The sequence below is a fragment of the Callorhinus ursinus genome, unplaced genomic scaffold (assembly GCF_003265705.2).
Source record: "Callorhinus ursinus isolate GAN/ISIS: 27379988/994484 unplaced genomic scaffold, GSC_fseal_2.0 scaffold34, whole genome shotgun sequence".
Classification (NCBI taxonomy): Eukaryota; Metazoa; Chordata; class Mammalia; order Carnivora; family Otariidae; genus Callorhinus; species Callorhinus ursinus.
This window is the reverse complement of record NW_027397096.1, coordinates 9,222,682-9,248,524: the sequence shown is the minus strand read 5'-3', so window position 1 is coordinate 9,248,524 and position 25,843 is coordinate 9,222,682. Positions and strand designations below refer to the sequence as shown.

At 45.9% G+C, this 25,843-nt stretch overlaps 2 protein-coding genes across 12 annotated transcripts in view; one reads left to right on the top strand and one right to left on the bottom strand.

The window, feature by feature from the left end:
* The first annotated feature begins 985 nt into the window (after positions 1-985).
* Positions 986-13,928, top strand: HEATR9 (HEAT repeat containing 9). Of its 11 annotated transcripts, none has more exons than XM_073879456.1 (16): positions 986-1,204; positions 2,118-2,167; positions 3,620-3,801; positions 4,060-4,186; positions 4,395-4,451; positions 4,636-4,692; positions 5,569-5,626; positions 5,996-6,126; positions 9,414-9,596; positions 10,003-10,095; positions 10,201-10,320; positions 11,428-11,501; positions 11,989-12,040; positions 12,481-12,567; positions 12,811-13,043; positions 13,755-13,928. In XM_073879456.1, exons 1-16 carry the CDS (start codon positions 1,117-1,119, stop codon positions 13,819-13,821), a joined length of 1,659 nt encoding a protein of 552 aa, XP_073735557.1. In that variant the 5' UTR covers positions 986-1,116; the 3' UTR covers positions 13,822-13,928. The 11 variants fall into 11 exon arrangements, with proteins under 11 accessions (XP_073735557.1, XP_073735561.1, XP_025707140.1 ...); XM_073879460.1 differs by lacking the exon at positions 13,755-13,928 and adding an exon at positions 1,280-1,361 and having other exon boundaries at positions 2,116-2,167; positions 12,811-13,279; XM_025851355.2 differs by lacking the exon at positions 13,755-13,928 and having other exon boundaries at positions 12,811-13,279.
* Positions 13,929-20,894: 6,966 nt separating this feature from the next.
* The window catches only part of TAF15 (TATA-box binding protein associated factor 15), a 34,673-nt gene continuing 29,724 nt past the window's right edge, over positions 20,895-25,843 (bottom strand). Inside the window, exons 13-16 of the mRNA XM_025851161.2 lie at positions 23,391-23,472; positions 23,184-23,272; positions 22,548-23,076; positions 20,895-21,230 (exon numbers count right to left, since the gene is read on the bottom strand). Of these exons, the coding sequence (XP_025706946.1) occupies positions 21,191-21,230; positions 22,548-23,076; positions 23,184-23,272; positions 23,391-23,472 (740 nt within the window). The 3' untranslated portion in view covers positions 20,895-21,190. The remainder of the gene's footprint in view (positions 21,231-22,547; positions 23,077-23,183; positions 23,273-23,390; positions 23,473-25,843) is intronic.

The following is a 25,843-nucleotide window of genomic DNA, read 5'->3' as shown; positions in this document are numbered from 1 at the left end:
CTTTTTTTGTGTGACTTCAAGTATTTTATTAGGAGTTCATATAAAATCTTTGTAGAATGTTCCCTAAGTTTGGATTTGCCTGGTTGTTTCCTTATAATTGGATTCGGGTTAAACATTTCTGGCAGGGACACCACATGGGTGACACTGGGTTTCTCAGTGCAGCACATCAGGGTACATGTTGGTTTACTGGTGATGTTGAGTCTGATGGCCTGACGGTCCAGATTTTCTTGCCACAGCGAGCTCGCTGATGTGTGACAGGCACTATGTCAGGCATGGGAGGTTGGCGGGTAGAGAGATGAATGAGCCACAAGCCACAATCTTTAACTTTAGGCAGATTAAACATATGATAAACACCTAAAGGGAAGCAACGGTTCAAAAAGCTGTGGTCACACTGGGAGTGGGAGGGGCGGGGGGGATGACACCACTGAAGGAGGTGAGGCAGGGTGCCTGGGGGAGAAAAGAGATGTCAGAGATGAGACAGCATTTAAATGAGGTTTGGAAGATTGGAGAAACAGTTTAGCAGGTAGGAAAGGCCTGACAGGTGGAGGGAACAGCATATGTAAAAGTAGGAGGTACGGAAGGCAGCTCCCTCACCACACAGGGAAGAGCTCAGTCTCTTGCAGCCAGGCAGGGACGTGTGTGTACAAACGGGGTTTTCCCGCTCCTGCCATTTTCCTGATGACTAATCCTAAGAACCATCCCTGCCCCTCCCATGGGCTGATGTGCGCTTGACAGTTCACCAAATGCTTTGACTTTCTTTCCCGTGCATGCCTCACCACAGCCCCTCTGGCTCCCAGACAGGCATGACTTTCCCACTTTTCAGATGAGGAAACGGAAGCTCCCGGAGGTCAGGTGACTAGCTCAAGGCCACAGGCCAGGAGACCCCAGGGGTGGGGGCTGGGGGGGCGGGGCTCAAGAATGGAACTGGAGTCTTCCATTTACCTAGGAGATCTGGTTGCTCAACACTCAGAAGATTCTACCCGCAGAAGCCCCAGTCCCTCACCAGTTCCCCTTGTGCCACAGAGGACAGGTCTCTCCCAGCTGTGCCCCCACGCTCCCAACAGCCCTGCATGGCCCCACCTAGGTTCCCTCTGGCCTCACCAGAAGAAGAGGAGGATGGCCTATGAAAAATCAACTGATATCTTTGACATCTCCAGGTCCATGTTCAAGTACCCATGGCTGGAATACCCAGAAAGGACCAAAGGTGAGGCTGGAACAGACAGGAACAAAGTCAAGGGTGGGGCCTGAAAAGAAAAGCTCCCTGGCTCCCTTTCCCAAGACAGGGGTCTGGTGAGTGCAGCAAACCCACAGGAAGGGTCAGGGCAGGCCACTGGACACTTGGTGCCTCCCCAAGGCCTTCAAGATAAGTCTCCACGACCCGCAAAGATGGGACATCTGTCTCTCTAGCTTCCGCTCCCACATCTGCACCCTGCTCTCTACCCAACTCCCCACCTCCCGGTCTTTGAAAGAAGTCATTCCTCGTGTCTAGCGCTCTTCCCCCTTATCTATCGGGCTAACCCCAACGTGGATTAAAGACTGAGCCTCTGGGAAACCTTCCCTGATCCTCCCAGCCAGGTTAGGGGCCTCATTTGTACCACCTGTGCCCGTATCCTCACATTTGTCTCCCTTTGTTAATCACTAGTAAACAATTCTGTCTCACCAGCTAGATCCGTGGTTCTCAGAGTGCGGTCCCAGGATGAACAGCATCAGTATCTTGTTAGAAAGGCAAATCCCCAGCCCCCACCCCAGATCTGCTGAATCTATACTCAGGATGAGTGCCAGAAATTGGTTTTAAGAAGCTCTCCAGGGGAATGTATGGTGATTAACATAACAAAAAAAAAAAAAAGGAAGCTCTCCAGGTGATCCTACAACACACTCAAGTCTGAGAACCACTGAACGAGACCACTGGTTTTCACCATCAGCTGCACATTAGAATCCTCTGGGGAGCTTTCTGAAAGGCCTAGGCCCTATCCCCAGAGCATCAGATTCAATTAGTCTGATGTAGGGCCAAGGCAGGTTAAAAGTTCCCCCAAATAATTCTAACATGCAGCATTCACTAAATGCTGAATAAATGAATGCCTGACTGGATGATTCTTAGCCCACCATTTGTACCACAGAACTCAGAAAAGTCACGGCTCCTGTTCACCTGCCCTTGTCCTGCTACCAGGTAAGACCCCTAACTTTTGCCCCTCCCCGCCCCGGAAGCTTTGTTAAAATGGGAGGGGCAGCAGACTGCCCCTTTCCTCTAAGGCCAGGTCACAGAACCCTTACACTCATCCTTGGGATTGCCACTAGTTCTGTGTGACCTTGGACAAGTCACTTGCCCCCCGCCCCCGGGGCCTCAGGAGCTTCCTCAGTCACAGGCCAACCCCTGTCCCGCTCCATTCGTGGAGATGCTATGAGCTACTATCTGTAAGGCCTGGGCTTAACGTAGGCAGTGCTTAATAAGGAGTCATTTTTATTCATTAATGCGGGGATCCTCATAGTTAGAGTTGCCAGATAGAATACTGGATGCCCAACTAAATTTGAATTTCAGATAAGTAACTTCTTGTATAAATATGTCCCAAATATGGTATCCAATACCTAAAATCTAAATTTACCTGGGCGTCCTGTTTTGTTTTTTTTTTATTTGCTTGGTTCTCACTAAATCATTGACATCCCTACTCATTACGAGTCAATACTCCACTTTCTGAAATCATGGCAGTCATCTGACAACCTTTACTATGATCTTCTCCATCACCACAGGGAAAAACACTGGCTGGAGCCCCTCTTGTTGCTCAGAGAACTGACTCTGACAAAGGCTGGGGCAGAGATAGGAGGGAATTCTAGCCAAATCTGCGGAGAAAGTCCCCTGACCCACCCACCACCCTCCACTACAATCACAGCTGCAGTTTCACGACCGTCTAAGAGATAGGTTGTTTAAGGAAATTCTGCTTTTCCAACTAAACTGTGAAGTTCCACGAAGGGCAGGGATGATAACTGCCTCCCCAGCACCTAGCACAGTGCTTGGCACTTAGCAGGTGCTCGGTGAGTATCTGCTGCATGCCTGAATGAATAGCCTGTCTTTCCCCTCTTCACATCTCCCTCACCCCTTGCCTTTTCTTTTCTTTTTTTTAAGATTGATTTATTTTGTCAGAGAGAGAGAGAGAGAGAGAGCACAAGCAGGGGGAGCGGCAGGCAGAGAGAGAAGCAGGGTCCCCACTGAGCAAGGAGCCCGATGCGGGACTCGATCCCAGGACCCTGGGATCATGACTGAGTCGAAGGCAGACGCGTAACCGACAGAGCCACCCAGAGCCTTTTCAAAGTGCTTCGAAATCCTCAAATAACCAGTGTACTCGGATTGGCTTACAGATCAACAAGGGCTTCACAATCTTGATCTCATTTGTTCTTCGCAACAAGGGCTACAGAAAAAACAAGGATTATTAGCTCCATTCTGCAGATGAGAAGACTGAGATCTTGGTGGGTGAAGTCACTTGCCCAAGTCACACAATGGGTAGGAGGTCTCTGACTCTAGCTGAGAGACTAAAGGGCATCCCTCTCACCTAGTCCCTTCTTATCCTGGTCTTTTTCCTGGCTGAGGAATATGCCCTCCCACTGCTGTGCCATTCACACCCCCCAGATGCCAAAGGAAGAGTTTCCCCCAAGCCCAGAGTGCTGGAGGCAGCACCCGAGCAAGCCACATTCAGTGCCTTACTGCTACTTCAAGAAGCCTGAGATCTACACACACTGGCACACTCTGTATGATCAGCGACAAGAACGGGATGCCCAGAAAATGTTGTGGAAAATGAGAGATCACCCCAGGTGTGCTTTGCTCCTCCCTATTCTCCACACCCTTCATACCTTCTAGGAAAGAGAGGAAGGAGAAGGAAGGAGTGGGGTAGGGGGTGGGGCAAATCCAGCTTACAGATCCCAGAGAGGAGCCTGGGGTAGGAGGCGGGGCATCTGTCTTCCTCTGGTCCCATCTCTGAGCTGGGCTGAGGACCAAGGGCAGAGGAAGGTTTGTGAAGTACGAGGGAGGGAACAAGGGGACCAAGGCTGCCTGTGCAATTTCTCACATAGGCAACTCAAAGAGGGCACGCCCATCCAAAAATTCCATCTCCCTATGAGCAAGTTGACTATAAAATCTCGGATGGCGTCCAAGCCCTCAGACCCTACTGGGAACCCCCTGAAGTGGCAAAGATTAAAGGTCAGGGACCACGGTGGGAGGGAGACTGGGGAGACTCCCTTTCTGTGGGTGCCCTTACCTTGGGCTCACATTATCCTTCAGCCCTCAGTCCCTGCCTACAAAATGGAGGGAGGAAAGGAAAAGGGATTGGATGAGCTCCTCTCTGTTTGAAGTTCTACAACTGTATTTATCCCTTTCTTCCTCTCCACTGGCTCCCTTGGATGGGCAGGAACTCACCAAAAGCCTAGAATCTCCCAGAGAGCATGAGCAGTTCTATGCAGCACAGGTGAGAGACAGCAAGGGTGGTGGAGCATGGCCACAGGTAGGAGTTGGCTGAGCTGGGGAGCAGAAAGATGCTTGGGGTGGGGGAGGTGCATTCCAAGACAAAACTCCAGCTGTGTCCAGAGGCTGAAACTCATGGGGGTGGTATCTGAGCTCTCTTCCCTTTCTTCCACCCCCTGTTCTTGCAGGCTCTGGGATGCCTGGGTGTCAGTGACAAGTTTGTCATAGAGGCACTACGGCAGGTGGTGAGTCTAGGGCTGCATGGAGCTCATGAGAGGAGGAAACGGGGTCTGAGGTATGTGGAGCATGGGCACAGGGGCACAGACAAGGCTCGCCAAGGTGCAAGGATGCTGGGTCAGATGCAGTGAGGAGAGAGCTGCCAGTGTGCAGCATGCCCCATCTCATGCCCTTGGCTTTCTTGAAGGGCAGCTTGGTGGGGCTGGGGGAATCTGAAGTTGCCCTCTGTTGAACAGAAAAGATCCTCAACTGAAAAGCAGAAAAGAACTGGGACTGAGTTCATTCTCTACCTTAACTGAATCAATGCCCCGTGCTTATAGGCCAACTTATAATGGGGAACATGCGTTCTTATCCATATCCTCATTTAAATCTTACAAACTGGGAATAGACATTTGTGTCTGTATTTTTCTAATGATAAAATGGAAGCTCTGTGGGGCGCCTGGGTGGCTCAGTTGTTAAGCATCTGCCTTCGGCTCAGGTCGTGATCCAGGGTCTTGGGATCGAGCCCCACATCAGGCTCCCTGCTCAGCGGGAAGCCTGCTTCTCCCTCTCCCACTCCCTCTGCTTGTGTTCCCTCTCTCTCTGTCAAAAAAAAAAAAAAATCTTAAAACAAAAAAATGGAAGCTCTGAGAGTGAGCCAAGTGACTTGCCCAAGGTCCCATGGCTACTAGATACCAGATAGGGATCGGAACAAAAGTCTTACTCCCGAGCTGTGTTCCTTCCACTGCACCATCCTGCCTGTTGTACTCTGTTTGAGCTTAGAAGGTCACTCTCTAGGCCTCGGTTTCCTCACTTGTAAATGAAAAGTTAAGCTGAGATGATTCTTAACGCTCTGACATTCCATCACCTTATGGCATATCTCCACCACCTGCCTCTTAAATCAGGCCCAAACCGGTCCAGAGAAAGTCAAGTATGAGGCCTGTCGAAGCCTGGCCATGCTGGGTGAGTATGTCCCCTCCCTGAGGGGCAAGTGGGAGAAAGTGAGAAAGGAAGCAGTGCAGCCCCTTTCCCCTTTGGGTAAGGACACCCCACTTCTACCTAGCATTTGGCAGGATCTGGGAGCTAGCCTAGTACTGTGGGCAGAGAGAGGAAAGTGGGGTGAAAAGGAGAAGAGATTGGGAGGGAGTGGGTGGGTCCCTGGAACTCCAGCCATGCTCAGCCAGCTGCACCAGTGTCCTGGGAGGACGGGCAACACGTGGGGATCCAGTACTTAGAACTTCTGTCTCGAGGGCACAGTGGAGTCAAATAGGTCCTGGCAGAGAGGAACAGTCCCTGAGGCTCTGCCCTGACCCAAGGACCTCCCTTGTCCAGGCTGCCTGAGTAAGCACGTGATCCAGGTTCTCATCACACAGCTGAAGGGGCAAAATGAGGGGCAAAGGATGGATTCTCTGACAGGGCTACGAGAGGCTCTGAACTCCTGGGCTGCTGTCCCCAAAGACAAGGTGATTGGGAGAAGAGTCAGTAACTGGGGCAGGGTAGGACAAGGTAATTGATGGTGCTGGCTGGGGTTAGGTCAGGGAGAAGGTAATCCCTAGCTCCTAGCCCTGATGGGAGAAGACACTGCCCTCGTGGAGTTCCCTGTGGAACAGTTTCCCTGAATAGAAGCGCTGGCAGGGCCACGTAGGAGTCACACAACCCCTGACAAGCCAGCTCTCAGTGCCGCGGTCTGTTCATTTCCAAAATGGGGGAGAGTCACACTCATCAGGATGAGCACTGAGTAATGTACAGAACTGCTAAATCACTAAATTGAAACTAACAGAACGCTGTACGTTAACTATACTGATACAACAAGCTATTTTTCAATAAAATTTTTCAATAAATTTTTCTATTTTTCAATAAAAATTCATCAACAGATTAAACAAAATGGATAGTAATTATAGCATTGTTAAGAAGATTAAATGAGATAATGTATGTAAAGCACTTCGTTCAATGCCTGTGCTTTTTAAATGGTAACCATTATCATCCTTAAAATAACCTACTAAAGAAAAAACCTCTCTCAAGAGGGGAAAGGGATCAAGAGAGTCTGCAACACTACTCAAATTTTTTCCCTTTTAGGGTCCTCTTACTTTGAGCCCATCACTGTTCCATGTGAAATAGAAGTCATCATTCATCCATTTACTCAACAAAAATATATATTTTAAATCAGCTATCACATGCCAGGCACTGTCCCAGGCCCTTAAGATACATCAGTGAACCAAACAGACTAAGATCCCCTGCTCTTGTGGAGCTTACCTTCTAGTTGGGGAGACATATAATAACCAGTAAACTTAATTATATAGTATGTTAGAGGTGACAAGTGCAGTGGAAAAATTAGGTAGCAGGGTGAGGATGATCAGGAATGCCAAGTGGGGATGGGACTAAGCTGCAGTTTTAAACACAGAAGGGAGGGAAGGCTTCATTTAGAAGGTGTCATGTGAGCAAAGACCCGAAGAAGGTGAAGGTGTTAGCCTTGCAGATATCTGAGAGAAGGCATTCCCAGCAGAAGGGCCAATTGGTGCAAAGGCTCTAAGGCAGGAGGGTGCTTGGCATTGGTCCAGGGACAGCAAGGAGGCCAGAGTGGTTGCAGCGGAGTGGAAATAGAGAAAGTAGTAAAAATGAAGGTAGGTCAAAGTAGTTAACAGGAGACTCAATTATACTAGATCTAGATCGACTAAATCATACTAAATCATTGCTTTCTGGACAACTTCAAGCACTTGGACTTCTACTTTGTCTGAAGTAAGGAACAAAGCAGTGACATAATCTAACTTACATTTCAAAAGGTTCACTCTGCTGTGCTGAGAAAAGATGGGAGGTGGGGGTGGGGCATCAGGTGGAAGCAGGTGGACCAATTAGGGGCTACTGAAGCAATCCTGGTGAGATATAATGGTGGCATGGATCACGGTGGTCGTAGTGGGATTAGTAAAACTCTTGACAGGTTGAATGTGAGCTACAAAAGCCAGTGAGGAAACAAGGATGAAGCCAAGGTTTTTGGCCTAGTGGCTGAAAGGATGGAGTTGTTATTAACCAAGATGGATAAAGTTGCAAGTGGAACAGGTTTGGAGGTAATATCAGAAGTCCAGTTTTGGACAAGTTATGTTCAAGATGTTACTGGACCTCCAACAGAGACAGCAGGTAGAGTTGTATGTACAATTTTGAGTTGAGTATATGTGCTGCCAAAGCGAGCACACGATTTTGAGTTTAGAAGTCTGAACCAGAGAAAGGAATTTATGAGTTGTTGGCATATAGACAGCCTTTAATGTCATTCAATTAGATGAGATCACTAAGGACCAAGTAGGAAATCTTGGGGCATCCCAATATTAAGAGCTCAGGGAGAAGAGGAAAAACCAGTAAATAATGACAGCAGGCCATCAGGTAGGAAGACAACCCAAGAGTATGGTATTCTGAAAATCAGGTGAAGAACATATATCAAGGAAAGGAAACAAATCAACCACATCAAATAATATAAGGACTGAGAACTGATACACAGATTAACAATGTAGGAATCCTTGATTATCTTAACAAGTCTGGTGGGGTCATGGCAGTGTAGGTCTGACAGAAGGAGTTTAAGAGTGAACGGGAGGAAAGAAATTAGAGATGGCAAGAATGGACAACTTTCCAAGTTTTGCTGGCAAGGACTGTAGCTGGCACCAGGGGTTGATTTAAGAAAAAAGAAAAATAATAGCATGTTTCTATGGTCCAGTAGTTAGAAAAATGATAACTTGGAAGAGAGAATAAAGAGTTGTGATTAGGTATAAAGAGATGAGGTCTAACACACAAGTGGAGATGGCCAGAGTCTATACTAATAAGAGCAGGGAAGAATATATGGCTGCAGGTGTTGGACAGAAATGGTGGTAGGTGCCTCTGGAACTTCTTTTCCAGTTGCTTATATTTGCTCAATAAAGTAGGAAACAAGGTCATCAGCTGAGAGTTAAGAATGGAGGAAGAAGTGTTGGAGGTTCCAGAGGACAGGGTGTGAATCAGGAGCGCGGGAAAAAGAACTGCCCATGGAAAAACAGTATGGTTACTAGGTAGCACTAAGGGTCTACACGAGGTTTGTGTTCACACATTCAAAGTGAGATCAGTCATCATAACCGTGTGCTTTTATCCAGGAGGTGCAGGCACAGAGTAAGTCGAGAGTTGACTACAATGAAGCAAGAGGCGGTAAAGGAGTTGAGTAAGGCAAGCAAGTGACTATAGTAGGACCATGGAGTTTAAGCTGGGTAGAGAGGGAAGAAAATGAGGAGCAATGAAAAGGTGCTCAGTGGACTGTTAATCCTTGTGGAAGTCCAATAATTATTGGCAAGATAGGAGCTGGAAAGATAGGAGGTGATGGTCAGAGAGTGGGATCCGTGAAACGGAGATCATGGAGAAGTCACAGTAAGAGATAATGATAAAAACCTCTCTGTGAAAATTAATGGTTGACATAGAATGTTGGACAAGGACAAGATTATTGGAGAACAGAAGGAGCAATGACGTGTGTATTTTTTTAAATGTCAGGAATTAAGATAGCAGAAGTGCTCGAGAGTGACATTCATCCGTCCACAAGATAAAGTCGTAGAGAAATGAGATAAGACCTAGGAGCAAGTAGAGGACAACAAAAATAAGGGGAAGTGGGTAAAATAATCTGAGGACATGAGATTCATTCTGGGGAGGAGGGACAATGCTGTGGAAATGGCAGTGAATTGCCCTCTTAACAAAGCCTGGCTAAAGACATAGTCCCCCTGCCCATTTCACTTCTTGTCTCCCTCAGAGGACTCAGGTCGGGGATGAAGAGAAGTTGGTACCTGTGCTGCAGATGCTGATACATAAGTCATCGGACGAAGCAGCTGTGGAGGCAGCCCTGTGCTTGGGTTTCCTGAGGCCCTGCAGCAACACAGCTCAAGAGTTCTTGTTGCAGTGCCTGAGCCAAGGGTCCAAAGCCCAGCAGATGAAGGTGTGAAGGGCAGGAGGCTGGGCTCCCTGGGGAGCACTGGGGAACCAGAGGCCAGTGCTGACTTTGGTATAGTCTGGACCCCGTCATACTCAACCAGAGAAAAGAAGTCTCAGCAGGGAGCACTGCGGGGCCCTGTGTGTCTATGAATATGTATATGCATGAGTACGGGGTCACATAGATGTGTGAGTGTCCATGTGTCTGTATATATTTGATTTGTATGAACGTTCATTTATAAATGTGCACGTATGTGCCCACATGAACTGAGGTTCTCACTCAAAAGGCGAGGAGGCAGGAGACAGACCCCATCTGTTCCCCATGAGTTTTAGGCTCAGCCCTCAAGCCTACCTGGCCACCCAGATGCCTCTTGGCCCTGTACACCCCACCCTACCCTGCCTGCCCCCCACAGGCACTCAGGATGCTGGTCAAGATGATGCATGTACACACAGCCACAGTCACCAGGGCCATTCTAGACCAGCTGTGCTATTCTAGTGTCCTGGAGGTAAGCTCTCCGACTGCCTAGGACCCTTCTTTCTCCAGCACTAGCACAGGGGTGAGGGATAAGGAAGAGAGTCTACCCTTTATACCTTCCCACCTCTGCTCTCAGCACCGCTTTGAAGCCACCCAGATGCTCAAGGCCATTGGGCTGGAAAAGATCCAGGCACAAGAGCTGGAGGGATTCACATTTGACCTGCTCTGGAGGAAGACATATAATGAACCTTTCCTTGTAAGTGAGACCAAAGCTCCCAAGCCCAGGCAGCCCAAACCCTCCTCCTTTCTCTTCTCTGACGACCTCCCACAGCTTGGCTCCCACCACACTGCCCCACAAAGTATCATATTCACTCTAAGGCACTAAAGCACTCCCTGTTCCTCTAATACTGCGCATGTTTTCAAGCCACCTTGCTTTTGCTCAGGCAGTTCTCTCAGCGAAAAGTGCCAAGTCATCCCTCCCTCCCTCTGCAAGGTAAAAATTGCCTCATGCTATTATTCACGCCTCCCTCCTTCTGCCCTGTCACAGTGATTGCTCCTGCAAGGCCAGTCCACCTTCTATGGGAACCTTTCCCAAATCACCTCCAACAGAATGAATCCTGCTTTCCTCTGTGCTCCTTTGCTTTCATCTTTTTGTAGCTTGTTACAGAACCAGCCACAGAACTTCTAAAGACATTTTTCTAAAATGTAAATCAGATTGTGTCTCACCTCTGCATAAAACTTTTCAGTAGCTCCCCAATGCCCTCAGGAAGGCTTACATTGCCCTTTACCACTCAAGGCCTGCTTCCCTCTCTAGCTTCATCTCTCTCTCCCCACTCCTGCTCAGGGCCACACACCAGCTAAGCTTAAAAATGACCTTGTCCTCATTTATACCTGTTATCCCAGTGTAATTCCTCAGAGTACCCCACTTTGAAGGGTCTCACTGTGGTCACCTAGCTAAACTGAAATATTTTCTGTTCCCCAACCTCTGTGTGCTCTCTCCTGCCTCTAAGCTTTTGTACATGCCCTCCACTCTGCCCAAAAAGTCATCCCGCCCCCAGCCCTCTACTGGTTAACTGCTATCCACCTTTCAGGCTTCAGCTGAGGCATCACTTCTTCCAGCAAATCTTGCTGATACTTGGACTAAGGAGACCCTCCTATGTTCACCCTACAGTTAGTTCAGTTGTAACACTTAGAACGGTAGTGTGACTGCATACTCACTTGTCTGCTTCCCCTACCAGACCATGAGTTCCTCAAGACAAGGACCGTATGTAGCACAAAGGTCAACATTCGGTAAAGGTTGGTGAGCACTTCAAGGTACACTCCTGTATTCTTTCTCTGTTGTCCCACCTTAATCCTCCTTCAGGCTATGAGGCAGGCTGTGGCTGAAACGGTGGAAGAGCTCAAGATGAAGCCTACAATGATGAACTTGCTGGAGGCGTGAGTGGCTCAGGCTGGGAGCTCCCAGAGCCAAATCCTAGGCTGTGGGAAAGGGGCACAGGGTCGGAAAGAGCTGAGAATCCGATCCCAGTTCTTACTTCTCACTTGCCTATGCCCCTGGCCAAGTCACTCTTTGACCCCTAGGATTTTTCTTTATCTGTAAAAGGGGGCCAATAATACCTACCACTCAGGGTTGCTATAAAATATAAGAGCTCAAATTAAGATGAGGACATGAAAGGAATCTATAAAAAGTACAATTCTGGACAGATGTGAGTCCTAATTGTCATTCAGTGCCTCCTGGCAAACTGCAGTACCTGCCTTTCCCTTCCTCGCCCCTTTCCTGACCTAAGTAACAAGAGGGAACAATTGATGAAATTAGCATCACTCATTGGCCTTAAGCCTGACTCACTCTGGGCTGCAAGAAGAAACAACCAGCCTTTCTCCCCTACCCTCTAATTGGATAACACACTCATTCCCTTCTACATAGGCAACTGATGAACTCAAATGCCACTGCACGCCAGGAAGCAGTCATCTCTTTGGTAAGGCCAGCTCTGCTTCTCTGGCCAGACGTGTTGGTGGCCAGCGGAGTAGGCAGCTGAGCACAATTACTTAGCGGCAGAAAGGGCTATAAAGTTTGGGGAGGTTTGCTGGCTTGTTTTAGAATTCCGGCCCTACCAGGAATTCAGGGGTAACCTCTTCTTCAGGATTGGAGGTAGGTGGGATAAGGGACAGGAGATGGGTATAAGAGACGTTGCTTAGAATTTGCAGGAATTGTCTTGACTCTTCCTGGTGAACAGTATGCGCTGGAACCCAATGCAGTGGCCCCAAAAGGGAAAGAAAGGGATACCTCAGCTGGGGAGCCATAATGCCCCCTCTCTCCAGGCCACAGGGTTATCAGAGGGGGACTAGAATGAAAAAGAGCACAGATGTGCATCTTCCTAGGCTGGCTACTTAGTCACTCTCATTCTGCCTCTGCCAGGGCGTCCTGGGGATCCGCAACCCACAAGTGTTCCACTTGCTCCTTGACATGCTAGACACAGAAAAGAACCAGGCTGTGAAGAAAAGCGTAAGGCATTCCCGCCCACCTCCTCCACTTTCCTACCCCTCCTCTAAGCCTCTCCCACCCATCCTCACCACTTCCTCTTTGTCAGGAGGGAGGAAAGGGGAATGAACCTCGGACATTATCCCTTGACTTCATTACTTGGGGCCATAGTGGCCTGTGGCCAGAGCATTCCCTCCCTGAGGCACCCCCTCCGCTCCTAGCCTTAGCCTGAAGTGAGCCAGCCATGGGACCTTTGTTTCAATGCAGCTACAAGAAACATTAACTCTCTTGGCCTCAACTGATCCCTGGATCCAAAACAAGCTGAAGAACAAGGTTCTCTTTGTATATGAGGCACTTAAGACTAATGAGGAGGAAGGGCCTACAAGGTTCCGGAAAGAGCCTGAGAACCCAGAAGAGTTAACTATCCAAGACTTTCAACTTGCACAGCTGAACCCCTTGTTTATTGCAAAGTCCAGAGCCACATCAGACCAACAGAAAAAGCTGAATGCCCAGAGAGATTCTGCCTTCTACCTCACCTCTTCCTTCCCACCCTGTTTCTCTAAACCAAAACACAAGGAACCAGCCACAGGGCCCTGGGTGCCAAGGATCAGGAAGCAGCTCCAGATTCTTGCTAAAACCTCCCAATAGCTCAGTTCTTCGGCCCAAGTCCCCACTCTCTCCCTGAGGTTGCGTCTCAGGCTCCCCCGAGAAAACAATCTATACCTATCTTCCATAAATAAATGAGTATCACTCTACCTATCACTGCTGGTCCCTTTGTCAGAGGCTGCATGGAAACTCAGGTCTCCTCACTCCTGGTTGAGTGTTAATTCACTCAAGCCACATGTCCTTTTCACAAAGGGAAAGAGCCAGAGCTGCTCCAGTGGCCAACCTGCCTCCCTAAATCAAGCCCTTGTTTGTGCCCAGAATTTGATGAGTCTCTGCCCAGAGTGGGCTACAGAAGGGAAAGTAGGAGAAAATCCTGGAAAGCTTGGCTCTTAGACCATTTCCTCTAACATGTTGCCCCTCACTACCACTTCCCAGTAGTCAGGAGGTAACGAGATTATACTCAAGACCAACCATCTCTGCTGTCTCTTCACCACCTGCTTTCTGCCTTCCTCAGGGCCATGCTCTGTGACAGGCCCTATTTACACTAAAACTGCTTCAGTTTTCTCCCTTGTTTGTTCTAAAGGCTTGTTTCCCTTTGCCAATAGGACCTGCCACACCAATCCCAACAATCTACATCCTCCATCAAAAAGAAAAAGCCCAGACTTTGTGTAGTCAGAAAAATCTGAAGTCTAAATCCTAGGGTCCATCACTTTCTTGAACTTTGACTTTGGACAAGTTAATCTTTCTGTTTCCTCACCTATAATAAAATGAGAGTAATGTACACTACTTCAGAGAGCTCTTCTGAGGAGTAAACAATATAAATCCTAATAGAGTGCCTAGCATCACATAGTAAGCACTCAAATGTGAGCTGCTTTTCTCTCTTTTCCTCTCTTCAGTGTTGTCATGTAAGCCTATGACCACCAGAGGTTAAAAACGTCCCGCCACCCCTATTAATTTCCCCAGTCTGACTGAAGTGATCTAATGTGAGGTCAACTTCTTCCCATTAAGCAGAAAAAGGTCAAAGTAAAATAGATGCTCCTTTCCATTTCCCCACACGCCAGGTTCTAGAGTAGTCCAGTTCTTCTGAATCCAACATGATATGTGTCACTCAGATGTATCTTCCTACCTACCCCACCACTTCCAGATACATGTTTTGCCTCATAGAAATGTAAGTAAAAACCAAAAGAGTAGTGAAACTATTCTGGAGTATAAGCAACATTGCCTCCACTAGTGTGGCACAAAGACCAAAGATGGGAAAAATGATCTTCCTCTCTTGCCCACTCTGCACCTTTGGGCCAATGAACAATCTAACCCAAATTTCCCTGGGCCTTAACAGCCTGTGGGTACAAACAAGGGCTTAATAACTACATAATTCAGGCTCTCAACTCCTGCAAAATCCTGCCCACAGATCTCCAACCCCTGCTCCTCCTCCTCCATATTTCTGGCTCTCTAGAGGATGGTCTTATTACTTGACCAGATACCAGTCTCTGCTCAACACCTCAATCCTAGTTTCACCAATCCTCATATCAGAAGATTTAAGACAGCACTGAACATAAAGCTTTGCAGACATGTATCATATGACCTCACTGATATGAGGAATTCTTAATCTCAGGAAACAAACTGAGGGTTGCTGGAGTGGTGGGGGGTGGGAGGGACGGGGTGGCTGGGTCATAGACATTGGGGAGGGTATGTGCTATGGTGAGCGCTGTGAATTGTGCAAGACTGTTGAATCACAGATCTGTACCTCTGAAACAAATAATGCAATATACGCTAAGAAACAAAGAAAAGAAGATAGCAGGAGCGGAAGAATGAAGGGGGGGAAATCAGAGGGGGAGACAAACCATGAGAGACGATGGACTGAAAAACAAACTGAGGGTTCTAGAAGGGAGGGGGGTGGGGGATGGGTTAGCCTGGTGATGGGTATGAAAGAGGGCATGTTCTGCATGGAGCACTGGGTGTTATGCACAATGAATCATGGAACACTACATCAAAAACTAATGATGTAATGTATGGTGATTAACATAACAATAAAAAAAAAAAAGCTCTGCAGAGAGCACCCACCATCTGGTACACCACCAATGTACTAGAGCATTCCCAGTAACAAAGCCACCTAGATTCAACACTCTGACCAAAATGCTTAATCCACGCTGTGGCCAGTTTCTCTCTGAAGGCTGAAAGCCCACTTCTCTCAGCCAACAGGATCTGTTGGTATTGCTTTTTGGACACCATCCAAAATATAAGTTCCCCCCCCTTCTCTCTCCTCCTCTCTTTCTAATGAAACCTCTGAATACACTTTCCGATGGCAGCAGAAACAACAAAAGGCATATACCCCCTCCTCCTCTTCCAACATTCTCATCCATCTCTGTGCTATAACTGAAATCTGGTGCTCTCCCTTGAACTAGCCTCTTCCCAAAGTCTTAGGTGTTGCTCAACCTCCTCCATTCCTTTCAATGTCGCCATTGCCCTATGCCTCCATATAAAAATCACTGCTTCTCTGAGGGTCTTGGATCTCCAGTTAACCCACCCTCTGGTCCACTTCTGTTTGCTCTCATTCATCGCCTGGACCTTAGTGTTCCTATCACCATGACGGTAACAACCATCCAATACCCCATCTCCTCAGTTCTTGATCTCAACTACAAAGGTTCCTCCCTTCCATTCACTTCAGCCACCCACTTCCATGGCCACACCTAGCCCCTGTCATCCCCGGGCATTACTTCATCTCCAAAATCCTGAACATCTACTTGCAGACCCAAAGCTGTCTATGCAGCTCTTTTTATCCCCACTACCAGTTCTTTGAACCTCATCAATAACACTATGCTCTTAATGTCCCTACATTCTTCATTAACTTCCTTTTTTTCTTCCTACTCAAGCCTGGACTTCATCCATCAACCACTATCCTCACTCTTCTCATACCTCTAGTAGGTATGAGACAAATTTGAAATTTTTATTCAGATTACTAGTTTCTGACTAGTAATATCCTTAACCCTGGATCAAACTGCCTCTGTTCCTATAAGCAGGTTGCTGATTAAAGATGGAGAAAAGTCACATATCCACACAGACTGTACCCACAGAACACTTGTTCCCTATGTTAACTGAGCTTGTATTGTTGCCTGGCAATTTTATGGGTTCCATACTTTCCTATTTCCTACAATAGGAAATTGTAGGTTGTTTCAAGTCGTCTCTGCTAGCCTCACATTTACTACATTCTCTTCAAACCTTCTATCATATTCCGCAACTCTCAGCAGACCATTACACTTTACTATACTTGGAAGAGAAAAAGACATCAGATGGAATTACCTCAACTTCCTGCCACCTCTTTTATAAGCATCCTTCTACATAGTAAAGAGCACAGGGCCAGATCCTTGGATTAGAATCCTGACTCTGCCATACACTAGAGATGTGATCCTCAGCAAGCTGCTTAGCCTCAGTGCCTCTGTTCCTCACTGTACCCTAGGAAAAGCCCCTTCCAAGTGACAATCAAAATCATTTATACCATTCACCTCCTTCCCTGAAATGTTTCCTTTACCTCCTTGGTTCACAGCATTGTTGTGAGAATTAGTTAACACACAGATTGCTTGTAACAGTGCCTGGCACATGGTAACCTCCCAATAGATGTTAATCATCTGTTACCATTATTACCAGCATCTGCAACTATCCTTACCTCCAGTAACAATGCAAGAAGCATTCTCCTCTTCTAAGGCAAATCCTTCACCAGTGCTCTGGTCACCATTCCTTCAAGGGATGTGAATATTAATTATCCCCATTTCCTTGCAAGGAGTATATAAACATGCTTAATACTCACCCATCTTAAAAAATAATCTCCCACAAACCCACATCCCTGCCTAGATGCCTCCTCCTCTTAACTCACCCCCCCTCTAACCACCCTTCATAAGCAAGATTCTTAGTTGCCCATATTACTGGTCTCCATTTCTCTAATTTCTTTTACTTACCATCCCACTACATTTTGAGTTCAGAATTCAATTCTCTACCAAAAAGGCTTTTGATAAGGCAGTGGTTCTCAAAAGGGGCAATTTTGCCCCCAAAAGGACATTCGGCAATGTTGGGAGACATTTTTAATTGTCACAACTGGGGGCTGCTACTGGTGTCTTGTGGTAGAGGTCAGGGATGCTGCTAAACATCCTACAATGCACAGGGCAGCCCCCCACAGCAAAGAATTATCCAATCCAAATGTCAGTAGTACCAAGGTTGAGAAACTCTGTGGCAAGATAATTTACAACCTCCATTATCACTAAATGAGTGCTTTCTATCCTTTTTTAACAGACTTGGCCTGGCTTGAGCACTTGACACCACTAGCTTCTCCCTCCTTAAAATCCACTCTTCCTTTGGGTTCTACCAATTCCTCACTGGACATTCCCAGTCTCTATCTCAGGATCCTCTTCTATTATCTCAAGTATTAGCATTTCTCAGGGTCCTGTTCTAGGCTCTTCTCTCTCTCCACACTATCTCCCCAAACCATTAAAATCAACTGAGGCTCTTTTATTTTTTTAAATGCCCAGGCCTAACAGATTTCACTGTCTTGGAGTGGAACCCAGCATCCTTGTGTTTTAAAAAACTTCCTCACTAATTCTAATATACAGCTTGGATGGTGAACAGTACTCTAGACAGTCTTACTGTAATTATATCCACTCGGCACTTTACCATTTATATGTTAATAGCTCTCATTAATCTCAAATCTGTATCTATAACAGATTCATTTATTTAGTCAATATTCATTGAGTACCTACTCTTGAGCCTAACACTGTTCTAGGCAGTAGGGTAGAATAGTGAAAGACAGACAAGGTTCCCTACTCTCCTGGAGTTTATATTCTAATGGAGAAGAGAGAAATTGACAACCACAAAAAGATCATTCCAAATAGTAACAGATACTGTGATGACATTATAAGAGGAGATATGAGAGTCACTGGAGAGAGGCAGTTTTTTTGTTTTTTTTTTTTGAGAGAGAGGCAGTGTTTTAAATAGGAAGGCCAGGGATGGGGGCGCCTGGGTGGCTCAGTCCTTAAGCGTCTGCCTTCAGCTCAGGTCATGATCAAGCCCCACATCGGGCTCCCTGCTCCACAGGAAGCCTGCTTCATCCTCTCCCACTCCCCCTGCTTGTGTTCCCTCTCTGTCTCTGTCAAATAAATAAATAAAATCTTAAAAAAAAAAAAATAGGAAGGCCAAGGACAGGGGCTGGAATCTGACCCAACATTGCAGTGAAAAGGAATCAGCCATGTGAATATTTGAGGAAGGAGAATCCTAGTATGCAAAGATACTGAAGCAGAAGCATATTTGGTACCATTAAGAATATGACCAATGTGGTTAAAGCAAGGTAAGTATGGATAAATGTTACATAATAAGGTTGGAGAGGGAGACAGAGGCCAGATCATAAGGGCTTTGCAAGCCAGGGTAAGGAATTTATAGCCTACATAGCCTACGTGTAATAAAAGTCAATGGGGTGCCTAGCTGGTTCAGTCGGTAGAGCATGTGACTCTCAACCTCAGGGTCGTGAATTTAAGTCCCACATTGGGCATGGAGACTACTTAAAATAAAAATTAAAAAAAAAAAGTCAACGAAAGGCTTTTAAGAAGGCACGACACAGTCATTCAGTTCACATCTTTACAGTATCATTTGGCTGCTGTGGGAAAAACAGATTTCAGAGGAACAAGATTGTGTAGGGGGACCTATTAATAGGCTTTGCAACTATACAGGAGAGAAAGAATTATAGTTCATACCAGGATTGTAACCAAGAATATAAAGATGGTTTCGGGATATATTTTGGAGATTGAATTAAAAAGACCTGCAGGTATAGGATGAATGAAGGAGAAATCAAGTGTAAACTCTTAAGTTTTCTTTCTGGTCTGGGAGGACAGTGAAGACATTTACTGAGATGAGGAAGCCTAGGAAAAGAGAAACTGATCTGAAAAGGGAGATCAAAAGTTCTAGTTAGTCCCGGCAGTCACCAAAAGAAAAAAAGAATGTTCTGTTCAGTACATCCTAATGAAAAGGTCAAGCAGAGGGGCACTTAGGTGGATCAGTTGGTTAAGTGTCTGCCTTCAGCTCAGATCATGATCCTGGAATCCCGGGGTCAAGCCCCATGTCCAGGTCCCTGCTCAGGGGGAGTCTGCTTCTCTCTCTGCCCCTCCCCCCAACTTAGGCATGTGCACATGCGCTCCCTCTCAAATAAAAAAAAAAAAATTAAAAAAAAAAAAAAGACTAGGTCAAGTAGGAAGGTGAATATAATCCAGAATTAAGGGCAGAGGTCAAGACTAGAGACTTAAATTTGGTAGTCATCACTATATTAGATGGTATTTAAAGCCACAGTCTGAATGAGTTCTTCCAGGATAAAAATGGATGTAAACAGAAAGACAAAGGTGATCAGAACAAGCCCTGAGAAACTTCCAACATGTGAAGGTCAAGTAGAGAAATTAGCAAAGGAGACAGAAGTCAGTAAAGAAAAAAAATCAGGGTGCATAATGTTGAGTGCCACTGTTTTCTAAGCTGCAGATTTACACACCCAGCTGCCTACTGAAATCACTCCCCTCATCTTGCTCCCAAACCTGTTCCTTTTCCCAGTGTCTCCTATTTAAACGAATAGCACATCTACCCATTACCAGGCCAGAAACCTGGCTTCTCTCCCCACAATTTCTGACATCTAGCCAAATCCTGTCAAATGTCCCTCCCTCATTTCTCAAATCAATTTAGTTCTCTCCTCCTCATCCAGTCACTGTCTGAGCTCAGACCAGAATCTCTCTCACCTGGCTCACCATTCTGTTTCCAATCCAGCGTCTCCACAAGGCAGCCATAAGCATCTTTCAGTTGACGCCACTCAGGTCAGGCCACTCCCCTGATTAAAATCTTTTAATAGCTCCCTTTTCGGAGGCAGAGTAAAAATGAAATGCAAGGACCTTCTCACCAAGCTTGCTCCAGTCTTACCTTTTGCAGGCCCTCCTTGAACTCCTCCCTCTAATCACAATGCACTACATACAATTCTCAAACGCAGAGCTTGTTCTTCACTCTTTCTTCTCTTAATTCCTGACTTATTTGTTCATGTCGTTCGTTTTCTGCTGGGAACACCATTTCCTCACCCAGCCTTCATACTTGGCCAACTCCTACTCTTCCCTCAAGACTTACCAAGCCTTCTTGACCCCATGTGACTGGATTAAGTGTCCTTTCAATCAGCCTTCCAAACAACTTGTACTTATTCCTCTTGGAGTACTTGTCAGACTGTATACTGTTTGCTTGATGGGCAACACATCCAGCATCTCATGCAATGCCTCACCCTTGGTTAAGGGTAGGAGAGGTAGTTCTTTAAGTAACATACCATGCACACTGGTATCTGGACCTCGGCTTGTCAAATCCTTACTCTTCCTACCTAGCCCTTAGACCCCACATTCCTAGCATCTACAACACTGCCCTAAATAAATGGTTCAAAACTGTAAACTGCAATTAAATGGACTGTATCAAAACCACCCGGTAAACTTGATATAGATTCCTAGGCCTAGCTTCCCACACCTAAGAAGTTCTGATTAGACCTGGGGTGAGGTCTAGGAATCTGTAATTTTGACAACCTCCTCAGGTAATTCTGACATGCAGTCATTCTTGCAAACTACTACTCTAAACAGAGTAGGAGTTCAGTATTGTTGAAAGTTAACATTATCAGTTCACGAAACAATGCATCTCTTAATTCTTTAGGGTTAGAGTCTGCTGTAGCTGAATCCTGAGTGTGACAGAACAATGCACTAATGTACAAGAGTCCACAAAACAAGCAGCCTTTATTGCAGTAATACAAAACACTTTCCATTTTGGCAATATTTTACAACGCACTTAGCTTCAAGGGTTGGAAAGGAGGTTGGAAACTAAACGGGAAAATTTCAATGGACATTTCTAAAAGAAAAATTGTCCCAGCCCTCCCACCCAAATAAAAATCCAAATGTCACTTAATTTCACTACCCAAGAAGAGGCCACGAGGAAAGCAGCAGGCAAAACTCTGGCAATTTCACTATGGATCATGTCAGAGACAAAGGAACATTCAAAACAGTCATCAGTATGGTCGGTTGCGCTGATCATTTCTGTAGTCGTTTCTAGGAATGAAAAATAAAGAGCCAGACTAAATTCTAATTTTCTACCAAGGGAGAGCATCAGACACTTCCTCAGGGTGCTGGCGAATGGCGTCTGTTTGACAATTTCTGTAAGAATGACACCATACCTAATTTATTTCTCTACTCCTAGAAGGTGCTTAATAAAGGTCTAATTTAACAGCTTTAAGACTCACAAAGTTCCTAGAAGAAGTTTTTTGCTATCATTAACTCTCTTAAAAACTTCCCATCTAGAATAAGGACTCCAAACCACTGTGGTATTTCAGGAGGTCAGAGACTGTGCCAATTCCAGCTCTCTAAACAAAAGAGTGGCGTAACAGAATTAAGCAAGCAAACATTGTCATGTAAGAATTCTGGATCTGCCACTTACTATGTGACCTTGGAAAAGTTACTCAGTGTTTCTTACTCCATAAAATGCGAAATACATCTACTTCATGGGGTTGAGAGAAGGACTAGAACTAAAGAATACAGATACTTCCACAGGATTTGCCACACAGTAAGAAGGGTTCAAAAGATAATAATTACTAAGAGCTAACAATTATATAGCATTTACCATGGGCCAGGAACTGCCATAGTGTAGTAATCTAGTATGACTCCTCGAAGGAGGTATTACTGGCTCCATTTTATAGATGAGAACACTGATGCTCCATAAGGTTAAGTAACTTGCCTAAGGTCACATAGTAAATGGTGGAGCCAGAATTTGAACCCAGAGAAGTCTTATCTCTGAACTCCATGCTATACTAATTCTCATACCTTATACTGTCTCTGGCATACAGATGCTTAGTGTAACAACTGGTGGTTCAACTTTTTCTGCCTCTACACCATTCACATGCACAACACATTCCCATCAGTACCATCAGTGATTTTCATCTGGAAAAGGTATTACCAGAATCTCCAGAGAAGTAACTACAGGGTGGCACAACACATAAGATTTCAGAAAACACACCCCTACCCCCATGAAATGTGTGCTCCCCCTCACTTAAATTAAGAACCTCTGGTTTACATATAATTTTAAATTATCTCTCAATTATCTTTAGCCATGAGGAAGAATAACACATATTCATATACACACATTCACACCAATATAAAGATTTTGAAACAAAATTTCCAAAACACAATGAGTTTTAGAAATTTCTAAATGGGAAACTAAATGAATCTTCCCCACCCTCACTGAGAACGCTTCCGATGAAAAATTCAAGTTCCAAAAAACCAGACCTTAAGAAAATGTGACAAAAAGGGTTCAGATCCTAAAGCCTAGGAGCGGTGATGTAAAATGGTTAACAAGTACATTCTAATACTCACCTTCCTCCCATTTTGCCTCCATAGCCGCCTCGGTCTCCTCCATAGCCGCCCCCACTCCTGTCACCTCCATAGCCGCCACCTCGGTCTCCACCGTAGGCCCCGCCGCCACCACGGTCTCCTCCATAGCCCCCCCCACTGCGGTCTCCTCCATAGCCGCCTCGGTCTCCACCGTAGCCGCCTCCTCGGTCGCCACCGTAGCCTCCTCCTCGGTCGCCACCGTAGCCACCTCCTCGGTCTCCTCCATAACCGCCTCCTCGGTCTCCACCGTAGCCTCCGCCTCGGTCTCCTCCATAACCGCCTCCTCGGTCCCCACCGTAACCGCCTCCTCGGTCCCCACCATAGCCGCCCCCACTTCTGTCTCCACCATAGCCACCCCCACTTCTATCTCCTCCGTAGCTGCCGCCGCCACTTCTGTCTCCTCCGTAGCCGCCGCCGCCACTTCTGTCTCCTCCGTAGCCACCTCGGTCTCCACCTCTGCCCCCACGACCTCTGTAGCCCCTCTCTCCACCGTAGCCTCTTCCCCGGAAGTCTGCAAGGTAGAGATGCAAACCAGTGAGGCCAACAGGATAACATAAACCACCCTTAATGCTAGTCAGAAGATAAATGCCATGCAGATGCTGTTAAAAAGCAACCCACCTCCTCCTGAGGGACGAGAGTCCTCTGGTCTGGGCTCATTACACTGGTTGCAGGAATTCCTTCGAGCAAAGTTCATATTTCCACATGACCTGAGAAAGGGGGAAAATAAAAATGTTCAATAGTTTCCAACTGAATCAGAACCCCCTCTTGCATCCTCCAACCCCAATCCCAACTCCTACTACCGCCAGAGTTAACAAGGATACTTACGGATTAGGGCAAACCCAGTCCCCACTTTTGGGGTCTCCACCTCTCCCCTGAAAGCCTCCACGACCTCTATATCCTCCACGGCCTGGGGTTAAGAAAGGTGGGAGAGAAAAATCAGCAGCCGACATTAACACAGCAGAAGAGGGGCACCTGGGTGGCTCAGTTGGTTAAGCAACTGCCTTCGGCTCAGGTCATGATCCCAGAGTCCCGAGATCGAGTCCCACATCGGGCTTCCTGCTCAGCAGGGAGTCTGCTTCTCCCTCTGACCCTCTTCCCTCTCGTGCTCTCTGTCTCTCATTCTCCTCTCAAATAAATAAATAAAATCTTTAAAAGAAAAAAAAAAACACAGCAGAAGAAAAGCACCAGATGAAAGAATTAAGAGCAAGTAACCATCGATAACTGGGTGGCCACCCCCAAAATTAACCCCTATGGTAGAACTCTGATTCTTTCATTTGAGGCTTCACTTAGTAAATCCAAAAAATGTGGGAAAAGATCCCAGGCACATATTAAAGTGCAAACAATGCACTAAAAAACTTCCAAAGTCCACTTGCTATTATAATACTCTCTCTGGTTTAAGGATCTCAATGATAAAGGTAGAGAAGACATATTTCAAATTTAAGGAACTAAACACAATAGAAATGAACAAGGCGGCAGCAACTGTATCAGAGAACTTACAAACTGGTCAGATTACCTAATTAGGTATCATTTAAGCAATTGCCTCCTGATCTCCAGGTGAATAACAAACTGCCACGAAGCTTTCCAAAGGGATCTCTAGAACCTTCTTCCAACTACTTTCTTAGCTATTATGACACCTTATTTACCCAATCTCCTTTCAGTACCCACTCTCACTTTAAGATAGAAGGAAAAAGATAAACAACTACAGGATCACGAGGGCAGAATTCGAGAGATAAGTGATACGATAAGACGAAACATTAGAATAATTGGGATCCCAGAAGAAGAAGAAAGACAGAGAGGGGCAGAAGGCATATTGGAGCAAATAATAGCAGAGAACTTCCCTAATGTGAGGAAGGAAACAGGCATCAAAATCCAGGAGGCACAGAGAACCCCTCTCAAAATCAATAATAATAGGTCAACACCCCGACATCTCATAATAAAACTTACGAGTCTCAGAGACAAAGAGAAAATCCTGAAAGCAGCTCGGGAGAAGAGTTATGTAACCTACAATGGTAGAAACATTAGATTGGCAACAGACCTATCCACAGAGACCTGGCAGGCCAGAAAGGACTGGCAAGATATCTTCAGAGCACTAAATGAGAAAAATAGGCAGCCAAGAATACTATATCCAGCTAGGCTGTCACTGAAAATAGAAGGAGAGAGAAAAAGCTTCCAGGACACACAAAAACTAAAGGAATTTCCAAACACGAAACCAGCCCTCCAAGAAATATTGAAAGGGGTCCTCTAAGCAAAGAGAGAGCCTAAAAGCAGCATAGATCAGAAAGGAACACAGACAATATACAGTAACAGTCACCTTCCAGGCCATACAGGCACTAAATTCATACCTTTCAATAGTTACCCTGAACGTAAATGGGCTCAATGCCCCAAACAAAAGACACAGGCTATCAGATTGGATTAAAAAACAACACCCATCCATATGCTGTCTGCAAGAGACTCATTTTAGACCCAAAGACACCCCCAGATTGAAAGTGAGGGGGTGGAAAACCATTTACCATGCAAATGGACACCAAAAGAAAGCTGGGGTGGCAATCCTTATATCAGACAAATTAGATTTTATACCAAAGACTGTAATAAGAGATGAAGAAGGACACTATATCTTACTTAAAGGGTCTATCCAACAAGAAGATCTAACAATTGTAAATATCTATGCCCCTAACGTGGGAGCAGCCAATTATATAAGGCAATTAATAACAAAAGCAAAGAAACACATTGACAACAATACAATAATAGTGGGGGACTTTAACACCCCCCTGACTGAAATGGACAGATCATCTAAGCAAAAGATCAACAAGGAAATAAAGACTTTAAATGACACACTGGACCAAATGGACTTCACAGACATATTCAGAACATTCCATCCCAAAGCAACGGAATACATTCTTCTCTAGTGCCCATGGAACATTCTCCAGAACTGATCCCATCCTAGGTCACAAATCGGGTCTCAACCGGTACCAAAAGATTGGGATTATTCCCTGCATATTTTCAGACCACAATGCTTTGAAACTAGAACTCAATCACAAGAAGAAAGTCGGAAAGAACTCAAATACATGGAGGCTAAAGAGCATCCTACTAAAGAATGAATGGGTCAACCAGGAAATTAAAGAAGAATTAAAAAAATTCATGGAAACCAATGAAAATGAAAACACAACTGTTCAAAATCTTTGGCATACAGCAAAGGCAGTCCTGAGAGGAAAGTATATAGCAATACAAGCCTTTCTCAAGAAACAAGAAAGGTCTCAAATACACAACCTAACCCTACA

Coding starts and splice junctions, on each gene's coding strand:
- HEATR9 (XM_073879460.1), top strand. CDS start 1,117: ATGGCCTATGAAAAATCAACTGATATCTTTGACATCTCCAGGTCCATG. Junction 5,627..5,995: donor TCGAAGCCTGGCCATGCTGG/GTGAGTATGTCC, acceptor TCCCTTGTCCAG/GCTGCCTGAGTAAGCACGTG. Junction 6,127..9,413: donor CTGCTGTCCCCAAAGACAAG/GTGATTGGGAGA, acceptor TGTCTCCCTCAG/AGGACTCAGGTCGGGGATGA.